Genomic DNA, 18,074 nt, shown 5'->3' with positions numbered 1-18,074 from the left:
CATTGGCCATTTGTCACCTGCATACTGTGCCTGTGTTCATGCTTAATTCCTTTTATGCACAGAATTGACCATCATTCTTGGCTACTAATGTTGCTGGCAGAGGTCTTGGCTACTAATGTTGCTGGCAGAGGTTGAATTAAACCACCGGCAGCAAAGTTCTGTATCTGTTTATATGTAGCATTTGTTAGTAAAATGCTGCACATACTGTCTCCAAGTACACTTTAAATCACTGAGTAATTATTAATATATCTTTTTTTAATGTGTGGTTACCTACAGACATACCGAACCTTAGGTGACAAGGTTATATGCACTTATTATTTTTATTAATTGTCGAAGGTTTTGAAATTAAAGTAGAAATGTGAAATAACTCATGGTTTATTCTATGTCTTTGAAGTGATATTTACATATCTATGATAGTGCCATCAATAGGAATAATGAAAATGAATCAGTGATAAGAAAATTAATGTACCACTCGCAGATAATTACCATAATATTACAGAGGGGAAAAAACCAGACTGTGGGAAAATTAGCAGATGCTCCTACAAAATAGAATTCTTTATGTGAGCAGCGAAATCTGAATTTAGATTTCAGACAGGTACAGAACTCCAGTTTTTATGCACAGCTATCTCTTTAGTCATACCACGTGACTCCAATGCTATATCTCTTGTGAATACTAATTGTGGTGTCAAATTCTAACTACTGACTTCTTCTTTGTCTCACGGGTGGCGGTACGGACACCGGGACCCCTGAGTGCCTGGTGATGATGATGGGAGTTTCAGCTTGGTAATGGACCATCAGGGCCTGGTGCAGGGTAACCACACGCCCCCTGGTGTTGAGCACCAGCGTTTGTGCGGCCACATACCAGGACCCTAATGCAGCTTCTGCGGATCCCAAGAGCTAGCAGCGTGATGATATGCAGACCTCCCAGGAACTGGATAGGGAGGCTCTGCAGCAGATATGTATCCAGTACTAGAAACAAGGTAAGACTAGAACAGGCACCAACTGAGATAACAAGACAAGACTAGAAGAACCCAGAACCGGAGCAGGACAGAAAGCAGAACCAAGAACATGTACACAAGACATGAGGGAAACATGAACAGGGCAGGACAGGACTGTACATGAACTGGGAATACAAGACAAAATAAAACAAGACAAGAGATGCAAGGCAAAACAAGAGGAGACATAACTAAGTGCTATATTTGTAAAACATTGGAGATTTAGACATACATAAATGGCCAAGATGTATGCAGCCCACCACTGCACCAAAGTACTCCAATTACGGTGGGTCCTAACTGCCTAGATATGCATGACTAAATAAACAATAAAACACACACACAGTACTTACCTGCAAGGAAATGTGCAGAGGAATGAAACCACAGCAGGAGCAGACTGAAACAAAAGGATTAATGGCAAAGGAATGGGTGTGGTAATAAAAAAACAAACATTTAAAGGAATCCAGGAGACTGTGAATTCCAGGAACGGAATAAAGGAATGAACCCAGAAAACCCAGCATAAAGAAAAAAAGACATAGAAAAGAAAACCAGACATAGAAAAGAAAACCAGAAAAACCAAGAAAAACTAAACAAGAATTGTAAAAAGAGTACTGGATACCAGAAACTAAGGCCAGACATCTCCGCAGAACAGGATGTGACACTTTGTCCTGAATTGCACGTTTCACTGAAAATGTATGCACAGTGCTTTAGAATATGATATATTTTAAAAAATTTAAAGCAAGCAGGGGCACCATTTGTCCTATATAACTAGGACAGAGCCAGGATCAAGTTTCTCCTATACCAAAATCCCATGTGAATGGTTAAGGAAGGAATTATCTAAAGCAATTGTGACGTTATTGTGATTTCTTCTTCTGGTTGACAGAGAAAATGTGGTCAATACCACATTTCAAAACCCTTTGAAATGTGCATTAGTATTTTTTTCCCTTTATTATTATTTATTTTTAATTATTTATGGAATTCCAAGGAAATTGTTCAGGAATTAATTCCTATACAATTTTTTTAGCTATTTGATCCCAGTTTGCATTGTGCCTAATACTATATTTCACGTTTGGAAAATATGCTTTAGTATATCTGTTTCACATTCCAGGATTATATAGAAATTATTTCTTTCATTCAGTAGCTCTTAAATACATTTTGCTTACTGTTACTGTCCTCTTCCCCCTCAGTGGCGTCACAGTGACATTGTGTGTATACTTAATTACACTGTATGTTAGTGAGAGTGTGTGACATTGTGCGTGTATACTTAATAGTGTGTGTTAGTGAGAGTGTGTGACATTGTGTGTATACTTAATAATTGTGTGAACCTGTCAGACAGGTTCACTGTAACATTAATTAAATTAAACCCATTACTATAAATTAAATCCCACAATATTATAAATATCCCACCAAATGAATGAAAACATTATTATCACAGCTATGAATGATATATTCAATGTAAAATATATGTATTACAGACATCCCAATATGCAAAATGCATTTCAGGGAGGTGGCTTCACACGTGTGCGCTCACCCCCCTCCACCAACACAGACAGATACACGCACTGGCACATACACACACTCTTGCACATACACACTGACACACAGATACACACATTGAAATGCACACTGGCACATACACTCAGACACACACACACTGACACATACACTCAGATACACACACTGAAACACACAGATACGCACACACTGAAACAGACAGATACACATACTGGCACATACACACAGATACACACACATATTGACATGCACACAAGTAACATACTTTATAGATTTGCAGCCACCTTCCTGTTAACTTACCTTTGTGTCCAGGAGGGTGGCTTGCTGAGAGTTCTGTTGCTGGCTAAGGCTGATGGGAGTGAGCATGCAGCAGCAGCTCACTCCAGCCCTTTCCCTTGCCTCCTCCCGAGTGGCAGCTCTCTGTGAAGCAGGGAGGAAGTGATAGGCTGTCATCACATCCTCCCTGCCAGCTGATATCACAGGGGCCCGGCTTTTAAAGGGCCAGAAAACCATGGGGCCCTTGTTTAATGAGTTGTATGGGGGTGTTAGGGGGCGCAAATTATAAACAATATAATGGAAATCTAATGTGTGTGATTTACGGGATATTGTGTATGATCTGCGGGTGTCAACATTCAACATGCAGGAGTCTCCCGGAACTACCTGGAGACTTTGGATGTCTGGAATTAGGCAGTATGTGTGTTTGGATGTATGTATTAGGCAATGTGCATGTATGGGTGTATGTAAGGCAATATATGTGTATAGATGTATGTATTGTGCAATATGTGTGTACAGATGGATGTACTAGGCAGCATGTGTGTGTGGATGTTTGTATCGGCAGTATGTGTGTATGGATGTAGTTATTAGGCAGTATGTGTGTATAGATATATGTACTAAGCAGTATGTGTGTATGGATGTAAGTATTAATCAGTATGCATGTATGGGTTATGTTTTAGGCAGTGTGCGTTTATGGGTCTATGTATTAGGCAATATGTGTATATGTATTGGGCAATATGTGTGTATGGATATATGTATTAGGCAGTGTGCGTGTATGGGTGTGTATGTATTAGGCAATTTGTGTGCAGGAGCAGAGCAAACAGAGAGGAGCAGAACAAGCAGAGAGGAGGCAGTGCAGAGCAAGTAGAGAGGAGCAGAGCAAGCATAGAGTAGCAAGAACAGAGCAAGCAGAGAGGAGGCAGCGCAGAGCAAGTAAATGGGAGCAGAGCAAGCAGAGAGGAACAAAAGCAGAGCGTGCAAATAGAAGCACAGCATGCATAGAGGAGGCAGAGCAAGCAGAGAGGAGCAGAGCAAGCAGGCATAGAGGCGCAGGTATCGTGGCCAGCCGCCTGTGCCACATCTAGGTTCTGATAAAAGTGAATTAATTGCACTGATTACAGCAAGTGATGTGAGTGTGACAAAGGTTACTTACCCCTGATTGCAGACAGTGAGTGGTATGACAGTGGCACTTACTCCTGAGATTGCAGACAGTTTGCAGTGCGGCCCCACATAAGGTGTGAAACCTTACCTACCTGAGAGTGCAGTTTGCAGAGGGACTGAGTGAGCGGAGCGGACACTCCAGACAGTGGCACTACTACTGTAAGTAACATGAACTTTAATTGTAGTTTTTGAGTAAATGATATGTATGTACCCAGGATTCCATAATGTGAGCATGAGAATGAAACATGTCATTTTAGTTTGTGTTGGTATAGTATTCACCAACCATAGGTCAGGGCACAAACTTTAGTGCCAACCATTTTTAGTTGTTCATGGAAGTAGAGCTTAATCTGTTTTTCTTACAGGACAAGTTCATTTGAGTTAGCCTTTCAAAATTCACTTTAAAATGCTTAAACTCTGTAGTGAATATACTATGTGACAATTTTCTATGTTTGTGAAATATTTATATAAAAGTGTTGCATGTTGTAAATCATTTTAAAAATAAATATTTAAAAATATATATATAGTTTTGTAACCATTCTGGCATCATGAGATATTGTTACAATGGCATATCTAAAGCAGGAAGACTTTAGCATATTTAACAAGGTGCTGGAAATCTAAATTTTGTTAACTGTGTATGTATGTTCCCCCTCTCTGTGAATCATTGTACCTACTTAATTCTTCCCACTGATGAATCATGCTGGATCTGCTAGTGTAGCTTCCAGTCTACTCAATCATAAACTGCAAATTCATTTACTTTAAATCTGTGAAATACATTTTCTCTTCTGCTTTTCCTTTTTTCACAGCTTTATTCTCAAATTCATCCTGTATATCTTAAGAGTGTTCTCAGGCCTCAACCTGATTGCATTGCACTTGCCGAACAAAAGATTACATTTTCTCTATAAAGCCCTTCTGCTTAGAAAGCCATTCACCAGTGCCTGTACTGTGCAAGTCAGTTTATGGTGTCCATTGACAACCAATATCTATATATGATTAATCTTTTGGTTGGTATGCACTGTAAAAAACAAGGACAGGCTACCCATGTTAATAACGTTATAAAGTATTAAGCTTGTTCAATTCCTTTCTACAAGACATACTTTTTATTTGTTTATAGGGATAATAACAATAGTGACAATAATAATATTTAACCTCCAAGGTATATTTATAGTTTGCTGGGTTTCTAACATTATTTATCAGTAAGGTATATTTAACTTTTGTTATTATCCAAATACAGCAAACAAAACAAAGATGGACTTCAAAGTCCAAAATATAATTATATTGTTACAATGGCACCTGTTAAGGAGTGGGCTATATTAGGTAGCAAGTGAACAGTCAGTCCTTGAATTTCACTTGATGCCTAATATATCTTGAATTTGTGCTGGAAGCAGGAAAAATGGGCAAGCGAAAAGCTCAGAGGCACGTTGACAAGGGCCAAGTAGTGATGGCTAGACAACTGGATCAGAGCATTTCCAAAATGGCAAGTCTTATGGGGTGCTCCTAGTATGCAGTGGTTAGTACCTTCCAAAAGTGGTGCAAGGAAGCACAACCAGTGAATATGCGTCGGGTTCATAAACACACTGGGAGTGAAGATGAGCCCATCTGGTCCGATCACACAGAATAGCTACTGTAGCTCATATTGCTGAACAACTTAATGCTGGCCATGGTAGAAAGGTGTCAGAACACACAGTGCATCATATTTTGCTGCGTATGGGCTGCAAAGCTGCAGAACGGTTTGAGTGCCGATGATGACCCCTTTCCACCATCAAAAGTGCCTTTACACAAAGCAGACATCATAACTGGAACATGGAGCAGTGGAAAAAGATTGTCTGGTCTGACGAATCATGTTTTCTTTTAGATCAGTTAGATGGCTGGGTGCATGTGTACCATTTACCTGGAGAAGAGATGGCTGCAGGATGCACTATGGGAAAAAGGCAGACTGGTTGAGGCAGTGTTATGCTCTGGGTAATGTTCTGCTGGGTAACCTTGAATCCTGGCATTCATATGGTCGTTGCTTTGACACGTACCACCTACCTAGAGATTGTTACAGACCACAAACACCCCTTCATGGCAATGTCATTCCCTAATGGCAGTGGCCACTTTTAACAGGATAATGCAAACTGCCGCACTTTAAAAACTGATCAGGAATGGTGTGAGGAACAGGACAAAGTGTTCAAGGTTACCTTGGCCTCTTATGCGTTGGTACTTGGTTCCCACCAAGCTAGCCCATATTTACCCTGGGACAAAAAATATGTGTTGGAGATGTCAGAATCAGGAAGGCACCCTCTACCACATATTCTGGACATGCCCACAAATCACCACAATGTGGCGCGACATAGCGTCGCTTCTACGCAATAATCTAGGGATCGGGATACAAATGAGCCCTGAATGCTTTTTGCTCCACATCTTCACGGACACCCTCCCTGATGATATCTATTATCTATTAATCTATTTAATGATACATTGCCTGATAGCAGCCAAAACCGCAATAGCCCATAAATGGAAGTCTACACAAGCGCCCACTTTGCCAGAGATTTTGAGTAGGCTAGATTCAACCTACACATATGAATGCATGGCAAGCCAACTAACCGATAACCAAGCCAAACATATGACACGCTGGCATAGATGGGTGGAATATAGACAAGGAGAAACACGAAATTGAAAAAAAAAAAAATATATCATTCACACACAATAACCACCAGCATTTAGCACCATTAATAGGGCTCAAGGCTATTAACAACTCCATGGATGACGTAGAGGTTACAAGCTTGAAAGATGCTGCTACCCCCTTTACCCCCTCTCCCTCCTCTCCCCTAATACCCAGTTAGGACTGAATGCATCAAGGTTAACGCATACAACGTTATATGGGTATAAACAAATAAAAATGTCATATGTTTCGATTTATACATGCTAACTAGACAAATGTACCTATAACTGTAATTATGTAAATCTGTTTGAACTTATCTCTGTACAAAATCCATGTGCTGTATATCGTTGTCCCCCCCCTCCCTTTCTCTTTTTCTTTTCTGTACCCCCTCCGCCATTGTGGATGTTACTTATTTCTCATGTATGAAAATTGAGAAATAAAATACATTGTGGTAAAAAAAAAAAGGTTACCTTGGCCTCCAAACTCCCCAAATCTCAATCCGATTCAGCAGCTGTGGAATCTGCTGGAACAGAAAATACGATCTTTGGAAACCCACCTCGCAATTTCCAGAACTTAAAGGATGTCTTGGGGCCAGATACCACAGAACACATTCAGAGGTCTTGTGGAGTCCATGCCTCAGCTGTTTTGGCAGCACGAGGGGAACTTAAAGGATATTAGGCACGTGGTTTTAATGTTGTAGCTGGTCAGTATGTATATATATATACACAGACATGTAAGCACCATTCAAATGGAAAATAATAGAAATATATATATATATAATTTTTTTTCATTTGAATGGTGCTTATCTTGATAACATTGGTAAAATAAAAAAAAAATAAAAAAATCGCAGTTAACCATTTCAAAATTTGAATAGCAAAGTTGACGCATCACCTTCATACATGTGCAGTTACCCGTGACGCTGTTTGTATCACTGGTGCGCCACCATCTCCCGATCTCAGATCTCCCATGGGTGGCAGGTCTGACTTCTCTCACTCACATTCACAGAAATGTCTCCACACTTTGCTTCAGAGGTAAATGAGCAGTGTCCCCTCTCCACTCCCTGATATACACCAGGTAAATCATAACAAGTACCGTATGTTGCGAGTAAGTTAGTGATTAGGAAGCCGTGATTGGTATGTTGTAGTATTATATATTACATATCATGGTATTTGCATGCCATTGCTGCTTTTATTTCATAGAGCCTAGTCACACTGTTACATAGTTGCATGGCTGAAAAGAGAATGGCTGTGAGGTCAGATCTTTCATTGGATCAAGAAGCCACCCCATGTATCAAAAGTTATATCTCTGAATATTATGTTTTTGCAAGTTTTTATTCAGTTGATATTTAAATATCTGTACATAAAACCACATCTTCAGGCAGAGAATTCCACATACCTATTGTTCTTACTGTAACATCCCTTTTTTGCCTTAGACTAAATCTCCTTTGTTCCAGTCCAAATGCATTAACTACTGTCCTATGTATAGTCCTGTTTATGAATAGATTTCCAGACAATGCCTGGCTTTGAATAAATTTGTATAATGCTATCATATCCCCTCTGAAGCCCTGGTTTTCTAAATGAAAGAGATTTAAATTTGTTAACCTTTCTTCATAACTAAAATGTTCTAGTTATTTTATTAATTGTATTTCTAGTGCCATAATATCCTTCTTTAGAACAGGGAATTGTACAGTGTATCTTACCAGTGATTTATAAAGAGGCAAAATTATATATTCATCCCAAAAATTGATGCCTCTATTTATTCATATTTATGACAATACCTCACTGGCCTTAATGAAAACTCTCTGTACTCTCTGTATTTTTAACCCCTTAAGGACCAAACTTCTGGAATAAAAGGGAATCATGACATGTCACACACGTCATGTGTCCTTAAGGGGTTAAGCCAATGTTCTACCCAAGAACAAGAATTATCATCTAGACCAATTTCTTTTAGTTTGAACTAAGTAGATCACATCCACTGCAAAACCCTAAACTATACTACTGCTTCTTTGTAGAATGTAATTAAGTTAGTTTGATGTGTTTCATAAACCATTCTGATAATTGCTAATAACATTGTTGTTACCAATTAATTCCTGAATATTATCCCTTAATAACCATTAAGATACTTTCCTAGCCACAGAAGTTAAGCTCACAGGTCTATAACTGCCAGGCAAAGACTTTGAACCCTTTTTGAATATAGGAACCATGTCTGCCTTCCTCCAAACCTCCGGTACAATTCCTGAAAGTAAAGAATCTTGGAAGATTAGAAATAGAGGTTCACTTATTTCCACATTTGGCTCCTTAAGCACTCATGGGGGAATACCATCAGGCCCTGGAGCTTTGTTTACATTAACTTTCTTTAGTTGTTGCAGAACCTTGTCTTGAGTCATCCGATCACAATTTTTCTGCACCAATTATTTGTATATATCATGCCATAGGATCCACCTTAATATATACTGTGGAAAAATAGTAATTTAAAGGAAAAATATAGTGTTAGGAATACAAAGTTGTATTCCTAGCACTATAGTGCCCAACTTGCTTGTGCCCCCCACCCCCACAGCCCTGAAAGGGTGAAAAACTTTTTTTATCACCTACCTGATTCCAGCACCGGTGTCCCTCACAGTGCTGGTTCAGGCTCCACCTCTGCTCCTCCGCCAATGTCAGCTGATGGAGGAGACCTAATGCGCATGTGAATTCCTATGCATCAATGCATTCCTATGGGGTTTTAGCTGATGCTGGATGTCCTCATACAAAGCGTGGAGGACAACCTGCAAGGTAATTATTGCAGTTTCTCAATAACTGCAATAATTACAATTGCAGGGTTAAGGGGACAGGGGCACTGCACCCAGGCCACTTTAATTAGATGCAGAGGTCTGGCTGCCTATCGTGTCCCTTTAAATTTCCTCCCTTTTCTGGTCTTCATTAGCTAACACACTTATCTCTGTTTTCAGTGTACCTACCAGTTTATTTATTTTTTAGAATTTATGTACTTACAAATGGTTTGGGGTTGGTTTTACTCTTTTATCACTGGTTATCACTTTATCATTTAATAGTTTAGCCAATCTAATCGCATTTTTGCATGCGTTATTGTCTTCCTTATAACTTATGTTGTCCGATTTAAATGCATTGAATCATCCTTTTCCTGTTCTGAGCAATGAGATTTCACACTATGATCTGCCCATAAAATTACAATTGCTTCCTAGGGCAGCACAAAACCAGGATACACCACTGAACCACCATGACCACTTCAGAGAAAAGGCAGCATGTATCTTGGTGCCTGTGAACATCTCTAGTGTCAGTCACTTATACTGCCACTAGAGATATATCTTGGGTCAGTGCTGCTCAGTGTACAGCACTGATGTTTAGCATCTCCACACTCTGCGTGCATACGCTGAACACTGATTCAATGCATCTCTATGAGGAGATTCTTATTGGCACAGTGCAGCATATTGCCATGCATGCACAATAGCCTCCAATGCTTTCCTATGGAAAAGCTTTGGATTGGCTGAGATCAGGCCAGAGCCCTGTGTCAGGAATACATGTTGTTTTCCTTTAAACTGTAAGCTTCACGAGTAAACAATAAGTATACCCAGTCACTGAATATGAAGAAGTAAAAAGGAAGTAAATGTATGCTAATTAGAAAATCTGAAAGAATAGATAATCCTGGTTATTTCCAGGCAAGATACAATGAAACATGACTTACATCAATGCATGCACCTGTCAGTTAATCTATCCATCCATCCATCCATCCATCCAACGACATTAACCTTTGGCAAAATAATCTGTTTAGTTTGTTAAGTTAGGAGGAATACCACAATAGAAACATAAGTCAGTGAGGTATGTAAGTTCGTTGTATTGCATTTCACTGACTAACTGCAAAGGAAAAGGTGATCACATAATCAAGCCAGTCATTCATTGATAGGTATTTTTAACGTTCTCCAGTCTGCAACGTCTGAATGGTTACATACAATGGATCTTTGTGCTGTAGCTATGGGAAAAAAAGTTATCTATATTCCTTGGCTTGTAAGGAAGTGTAATTTGTTAACCTTTTCCCCAGGGTATGAAGGCTTCTATCTCCATTTCAATAGGTTATACAATTAAATTAATATCTTATCACAGTGTTAAGTTATGTAGTGTATTTTTATGTTTCCAGAAGTTTATACTTGCATAGTCATCTGCAATTTGCTGAACTATTTCAGTTATTTTTTTACCTTGGACTAAACTTGCAGTTTTTATCTACTTTCTATAGTACCATTTGTAAGCATCTTTTTATTGTATTGCCGATCAAATGAAGACTTGGTTACTTATCATACCGCCCAACATTTCAAATAGACAAAGGGGTACATTTTAAAGGGACACTACAGTCACCCAGACTACTTAATTTCATGGAAGTGGTTTAGGTGCAGTGTTCCTGCCCCCCTTAGTCCTACAATGTAAAACATTGCAGTTTTAGAAAAAAATGACTAGACTTGCTTCTAGGAATACTTCACATTTACAACAGAAAGTTTTAAGCTGCCACTTCTGTTCCATTCTTCTTTCAGTTTCCACTGTAATATCTTATTGCTTGATTAAGGGGAAAATGTTGAAAAATAATATCCTAAATAGTGGTCAGGTGGTTTAGAAATGTACATTCGCTATCATTTGTCTAATGGTAAAGGAAATTTGCGCACATAATTGTCTTGTGTTTAGTTGGATAATTTCTTTGCCTTTTGTTTACAGCAGGGCTTGATAAATTTGCTTTAACCCCTTAACCACAGAGCTTCACAACACATATTATACATCGTTTTTCAGGGGTTAAAAAAAAATTAGATCACAGTATAACACTGTGATCTGTAGTTTGATCACTGTAAGCAGTGATTGACTGGCAGGGAAGGGGCACATTTTTATTTGGACTGGGTAAAGGGGGTGTTTTTTTTTTTTTTCTTAAACGTTATTAAAACATTTTTTTTAAACTTTTTTTTACTTTTTAAAGCTTAATTTAAAACTTTTTAAATACCAAATCCCCCAATTGCCCACTAACTTCCACCCACCCCAGCTAGCTAAATATATAATTTTAAAATATTTTAATTAATTAATAAAATAAATTTAACCCATGAGGGTTAAAAAAAAAAAAAATGAACACTAAAAAAAAAAAAAAAATCAGATGACCGTAAAATGTAATCCCTGCCAATTGATAACTGTAGTCCAGAATTCTTTTGTAGACACTTGGTCACAAACATTGACCAAAGTTAGTGTTAATATTTGTTTGTGTGTGAAAAATGCAAAAAACTAATTTGAACGCTAATTTTGGCCAGTGTTTGTGACTAAGTGGCTACTAAAAAAGACTGGACATACCCCATTTGCAATAACTTTGGTTGTCTACTATTGCAAATGGTATGCCATCATGGTAGTAATTTTCATTCCTGGGCTACCATACGGTCTCAAAGCAATGTAACCAATCTGACGAATTTGAATGTGAAAAAACTGAAACGCAAGCCTTATATTTTACTCTGTAACTTTTGAAAACACCATAAAACCTGTACATGAGGGGTACTGTTGTACTCGGGAGACTTCGCTGAACAAATATTATTGTTTTTTTAAACAGAAAAACGTATCACAACAATTATATCGTTCGTGTAAGTGCCATTTGTGTGTGAAAAATAAAACAAAATCACTTTTACTGACGATATCATCGTTGTAATACATTTTTACTTTTTTGAAACACTAATATTTGTGTTCAGCGAAGTCTTCCGAGTAAAACAGTACCCCCCATGGACAGGTTTTATGGTGTTTTGGAAAGTTACAGGGTTAAATATAGTGCTAGCAAATTCAATTCCCTGGACTTTCGACCTGGGTTGTCAGGCAGGTCCTGCAAATTGTAATAGAATTACCTAATTATGTACAATTATTACATACATATATTTGTAGAATTATTATATATATGCACGTGTGATATATATATATATATATGTATATATATATATATATATATATATCTTCCACTGGTACCCTGCACACACACTTCCAAGTATAGAAAATTGCCGGGTGCAGTATAGCCATAGCTAAAATATTACAGAGATTAATGGAAATAAGGCTTGCACTCACGGTCTTTTAAGGATAAAATGTTTCTTCTTTATTCCAAAATAATTAAAATTAAAACTACTAACATGTTTTAATTATTTTGGAATAAAGAAGAAACATTTTATCCTTAAAAGACCGTGAGTGCAAGCCTTATTTCCATTAATCTATATATATATATATATATATATATAGTGATATATACGTATATACTTATGTATATAGATATATATATTTTTTTCGTTCTACATGCATTTTGATATATAGATAGATAGATATAGAAGGCCAGACTCAGGCACTCAGCCCCAACAAAAAATATAAACAGAGTAATATTACCCGGGCGCTTCCAAGCCAATAGGTAAACGCTGTCAATCAGGAGCACTCACTTGGATTTTCAACCAATGTTTAATAAAGTGTTCATAAACCTACATCAACGTTTCGACTGTTCAGGGTCTTTATCAACTTGATAAAGACCCTGAAGGGTTGATACGTTGATGTAGGTTTATGAACACTTTATTAAACACTGATTGAAAAAAATCCAAGTGAGTGCTCCTGATTGACAGCGTTTATATATATATATATATATGTTTATATATATATATACATTTTAAAATACAGTTGTCATTACAGGCACTCCCCCTGCTGGCATTGCTGTGGACGGCTATTCCGTCCATGTGATCATGAGGTCCTCGCAAGGAACTCGCGATCACAAGGCCCAGGATGGGCCGGAACCTAATCCACAGAAGGGTTAATGCTGAGCAGCAATTATGCAAATGGAAACCTGGTAACTGACTTTGGGGTCAAAGGCCGGTTACAGCCTATCAGATCTAGAGGAGGGGTATTTAGGCCCAGTTCTCATCCTGCTCAGTGCCCTGTCGTGGTTTCCCTTGTGGTTGTCCGAGAGCGCGTTCCTGTTTATAGTTTTCTACCTGGTTTTGACTTTGGCTTTGTTTATTGACTTCTCTATATTCTGGTATCCTGACTCCTGGCTTTCCTCATCGCTGCGTCCCTTTCAGTGTTCCCTGACCTCGGCTAGTATTTTGACTATTCTATGTACGTTAAATCCGGCCATTCTAAGGGCCGGTAATACGTTACTTATTTGTCATCCGTGCTATGCAGTTCTATGTGCTGGATCATACAGTAATCCTGACACCCCCACCGGGATTGCCGGGGTGGGATAACCGGCGACCGGGTAAGTACATAGGGTGGTGGGGATGTGCTATGCTGCCCCCCGGCATTTAGAGCCGGGTCCCCATGGACTGCATAGCACGCACGCCGTCCTTAAGGGTTTATATATAGGAGCCAGCTAAAAAAAAGTCAGGAGCCAGGTTTTTTTTTTTTTTTTTTAAACTAGCAAAGCTTTATTTTCAACTACAAAAATACAATTCTTACAGCTTAATGTAGTGATTCTGGTGTCTATAGCCTGTCCCTTTCAGTCACACACTGTCACGACACTCCTTAGTCGACATGCCCTCGTGCAGTACTCGCACTCACCACTGTTTCTGTTTGGCACTGTTTCTCATTTCCTTTCGTTAGGCACTACACCTGGCCCTTGTTTAGCACCTATATATTCTGGTTTCTCCCCTCACTCCCTGTCAGATCATTATCCTCTTTCCTTGACCCTGTACCTGCTGTTTCCTGGTTCCCGTGATTCTGGCTCCTTGCTCCTGTCTCCTGTGTCTTGTTTCCTGTGTATCCTGAGTATCCTGTGTTTCCTGATCCGGTGTTCCGATGTCCTTATGGTCCTGTGTCCTGTGCCTCCTGTTCCAGTGTTCGCCTGCTGTGTTCCTGTCTAGACTCCTTCTCCAGTGATTCTGACCTTGCTGCATTATTTCTGTGTGACCTGCTTAGGACTTTGCCCCTTGATGTTCATTTTGTACTTGGTGGCTGCACTCACCTGACTAGCCTTTACCTTTGCCTAGGACTATCGTGGACTCTGCCTGCTCTTTTGTATATATTTATATATTTGTGGCATTGTCATATTTTGTTTTGTATATATTATATATATCTATATCCTTTTGGTTTGCCTTAATACATTTTCTTTATTACTCCATTTATCGTGTCCTAGAATTATTTCTCTGCTAAGTTGGTTCCCACACTTAAAGGGACAGTGCTGTTGCAGGGCAGCACCCCTTCATGTCATGACACACACATTCAGAGAGAAACACACACACACACACACTCACATACTCACTGATTTGACACACACTCACAGACACATACACTTTCTGACAGACACATGCAGACAGACACACACACACACACACACACACACACACTGACAGACACACACACAGACACACACACTGACAGACACACACACAGACACACACACTGACAGACACGCATTCTCTCACATAATCACAAATTATTATTTGTTTTAATTTATGTCCACCCAGCATCCCTAAATTAACTAAATAAATATAATATATGATTAATATGATTAAACAGTTGAGTAGATTATTTTTTGCGTTGTAAATAGTTTTAAGTATAGACTGCTCGGTGTTAAATTGCATAGACTATGGCTAGGCTGGCTAACATCAAACTTTATTTTGTATTGTATTTTTAGATTCCTCAGCCAGGAACATTGAAATTGTCACACTTGCAAGAAGGAGTCTACACCCTGCAGTTGACAGTGATTGATACCTCTGGTCAAAAAAGTTCAGACAATGTCTCTGTCAGTGTGCTCCCTGCAGAACATCATGGATCAAGTGAGCCAAGCATTCATATATTGTTACATAGTTACATAATTATATGTCTTGCATCCAGTTCAGCCTTTCTCACATCTGTTTTTGTTGCTGGTCCAAACAAAAGTAATAAAAACACAGTTTGAAAAGCTTTCCAATTATGCAACAAACTAGGAGAAAAGTAATCCTCGACCCCAGAATGGCAGTCTGATCTCTCTTTGGATGAAGAAGCGGTTACCCCACCTATTAAAAGTTATATCCTTGTTTTTGCAAGTTTCATCCAGCTGATGTTTAAACATCTGTACATAGTCTGATAAAAACCACCTCTTTGGGCAGAGAATTCCACATCCTTATTGTTCGTACTGTAAAAACCTTTTCTTTTGCCTTAAGACTCTTTTTTTGCAGTCCAAATGCATGACATTGTGTCTTATGTACAGTCCTGCTTCTGAATAGATTTCCAGACAATGGTTTGTATTGAGTAAAAAATGGGATTTGATAGGTGCTCACTATCAGCAAAAAACAGCAGCAATTCATCAACAAGGGGTTCCCTCACCCTTGTGACATATATAGTAAAGATACAATAAAGAGAGGTGAATAACGCTTGGGATAAATTAAATATACATACGAAAGAAAAGCCAACTTCTAGTTCATAAATCTTAACTACAAAACAAAAGACAAAATAATGGTGCAATACAGTTGATAAAAATAAGTGAAATAGATGTGGCTCAAATGAACACTCACACTTTATAGAGCTGTATCAGCTCTATTTAGAAGGCCTGGACGGAATAATTCCCATCTATGGATATGAGTAGAGGGTCTTTCAGGCTTGATTAAAGGTGATATGAAAATCATATGAAAAGAAACATAAGAAAATTACAATGGTATGGTATGTATATATTATTATTGTTGTGTGTAAAAAGCCAAAAGCCTTGCACTCCTACTCACAAATTTTTTTGAACCCGGTGCTCGATTGCACTGTGTGTGTGTGTGTATATATATATATATATATATAGTGTCAGCTTATTCTGCAGCGCTTTACAATAAGAGGGGAATTTACCAAATGAGACAATAACAAAATGTAATAGGAACAATAGGTAGTTGTGGACCCTGCTCAAACGAGCTTACAGTCTATAGTAGGTGGGGTAGATATGGTAATATAGAGAGGAAATTATCCTACTTACGATGGAACAATCCCCACCTGAGGATATATGCAGGAACCGGATAAATGGCAAAAGCTCTGCAAACATAAGTACTACACTGGTTGGTGAATATAAAAGGTACTTTATTAATATAAAAATGCTTAACATACAGCTTACTATGGTAAATAAGATAAAACAAGTTGGTGGGTGGAGTAAGTTCTCATTTGACGCATTTTGCCCACTTTCGAAAAAAGCTTAGGCGAAATGCGTTTTTTAAAATCATTATATTGCTGTTTGCCGAATTTGTTCACTGTCTTTCAAGTTGTTGCTTTGCTGTTTTGTTGTCTCACTTTTATGTATTAGAGTGAATGCCTTACTCTTAGGCACAACCTACCTGTTGTTTTATCATGTTTCATATATTCAAGGTGTGGTCTTACCATTGATTTATAAATAGGAAAAGTTATATTTTCATCCTGAGAATTAATGCACATTTTCCCACATGACAATACCTTAACATCCTTAGCAACTGCTGATTTACATTGCACATTGTTGCCTAGTTTGCTGTCTGTAACAATTCCCAAATCCTTCTCATGTGTTGTTATCCCTATTTTACTACTTTTGAGGGTATAAATTGTTTGTGCATTCTTAACCGGAAGTGCCCAGATCCCCAATCTAAAACCCTCTGCAGCAAATTAATATCCTACTTACTTTGTATTACTTTACGCTGTTTTGTGTCATCTGCAATCACTGAATTATGAATTTCAATGCTTATTTCAAGATCATTTATAAATGTTAGATAGAAGCGGTCCCAGAACAGAACCCTGAGGAACACCACTTACCACTTTTGTTTGAAGATGTACCATTAATAACTCTCTGTACTATATCTGTAAGCCAATGTTCAATCCAAGTAGATGGAGAGAGCTAAATCATGCAGAACAGAATGAATGATAGGGGTTTAACTAACAAGTATTCATATTTTTATGATTTTCCTACTAAATGTTTATTTTTACAATAATAATGCCATCTATGAATTATTGCACACATTCGAATTTATAGAAGTTTTGCATTTATATGGTCAGAGCTGTGGCAACTGACATTTAATGTGGATAAGTGCAAGATAATGCATCCTGGACGTAACAACCCAAGGGCAGAGTATAGGATATTTGATACCCTACTAACCAACATCTGAGGAAAGGAATTTAAGAGTAATTATTTCAGATGACTTAAAGGTAGGAAGACAATGTAACGAGCAGCTGGAACTGCTAGCAGAGTGCTTGGTTGTGCAGGGAGAGGTATTAGCAGTAGAAAGAGGGAAGTGCTCATGCCATTTTACAGAACACTGGTGAGACCTCACTTGGAGTATTGTACACAGTACTGGAGACCGTATTTTCAGATATTGATACTTTAAAAACAGTTCAGAGAAGGGCTACTAAGCTGGTTCATGGATTGCAGGATAAAACTTACCAGGAAAGGTTAAAGGATCTTAACATGTATAGCTTGGTGGAAAGACGAGACAGGGGGGATATGATAGAAACATTAAATACATAAAGGGAATCGACACAGTAAAGGAGGAGACTATATTTAAAAGAAGAAAAACGACCACAACAAGAGGA

The 18,074-nt window shown here is 38.3% G+C and overlaps 1 protein-coding gene across 2 annotated transcripts in view; it reads left to right on the top strand.

The window, feature by feature from the left end:
• Positions 1–18,074, top strand: part of LRP11 (LDL receptor related protein 11) — a 78,978-nt gene that overhangs the window by 26,371 nt on the left and 34,533 nt on the right. For both annotated transcript variants that reach the window (XM_063443304.1, XM_063443303.1), the window contains exon 3: positions 15,205–15,346. In XM_063443304.1, coding sequence (XP_063299374.1) covers positions 15,205–15,346 — 142 coding nt within the window. The remainder of the gene's footprint in view (positions 1–15,204; positions 15,347–18,074) is intronic.

This window comes from Pelobates fuscus, chromosome 2, assembly GCF_036172605.1.
Source record: "Pelobates fuscus isolate aPelFus1 chromosome 2, aPelFus1.pri, whole genome shotgun sequence".
In the NCBI taxonomy this organism is placed as follows: Eukaryota; Metazoa; Chordata; class Amphibia; order Anura; family Pelobatidae; genus Pelobates; species Pelobates fuscus.
The sequence above is the reverse complement of the archived record's forward strand: the minus strand, read 5'-3'. Positions and strand labels throughout refer to the sequence as shown.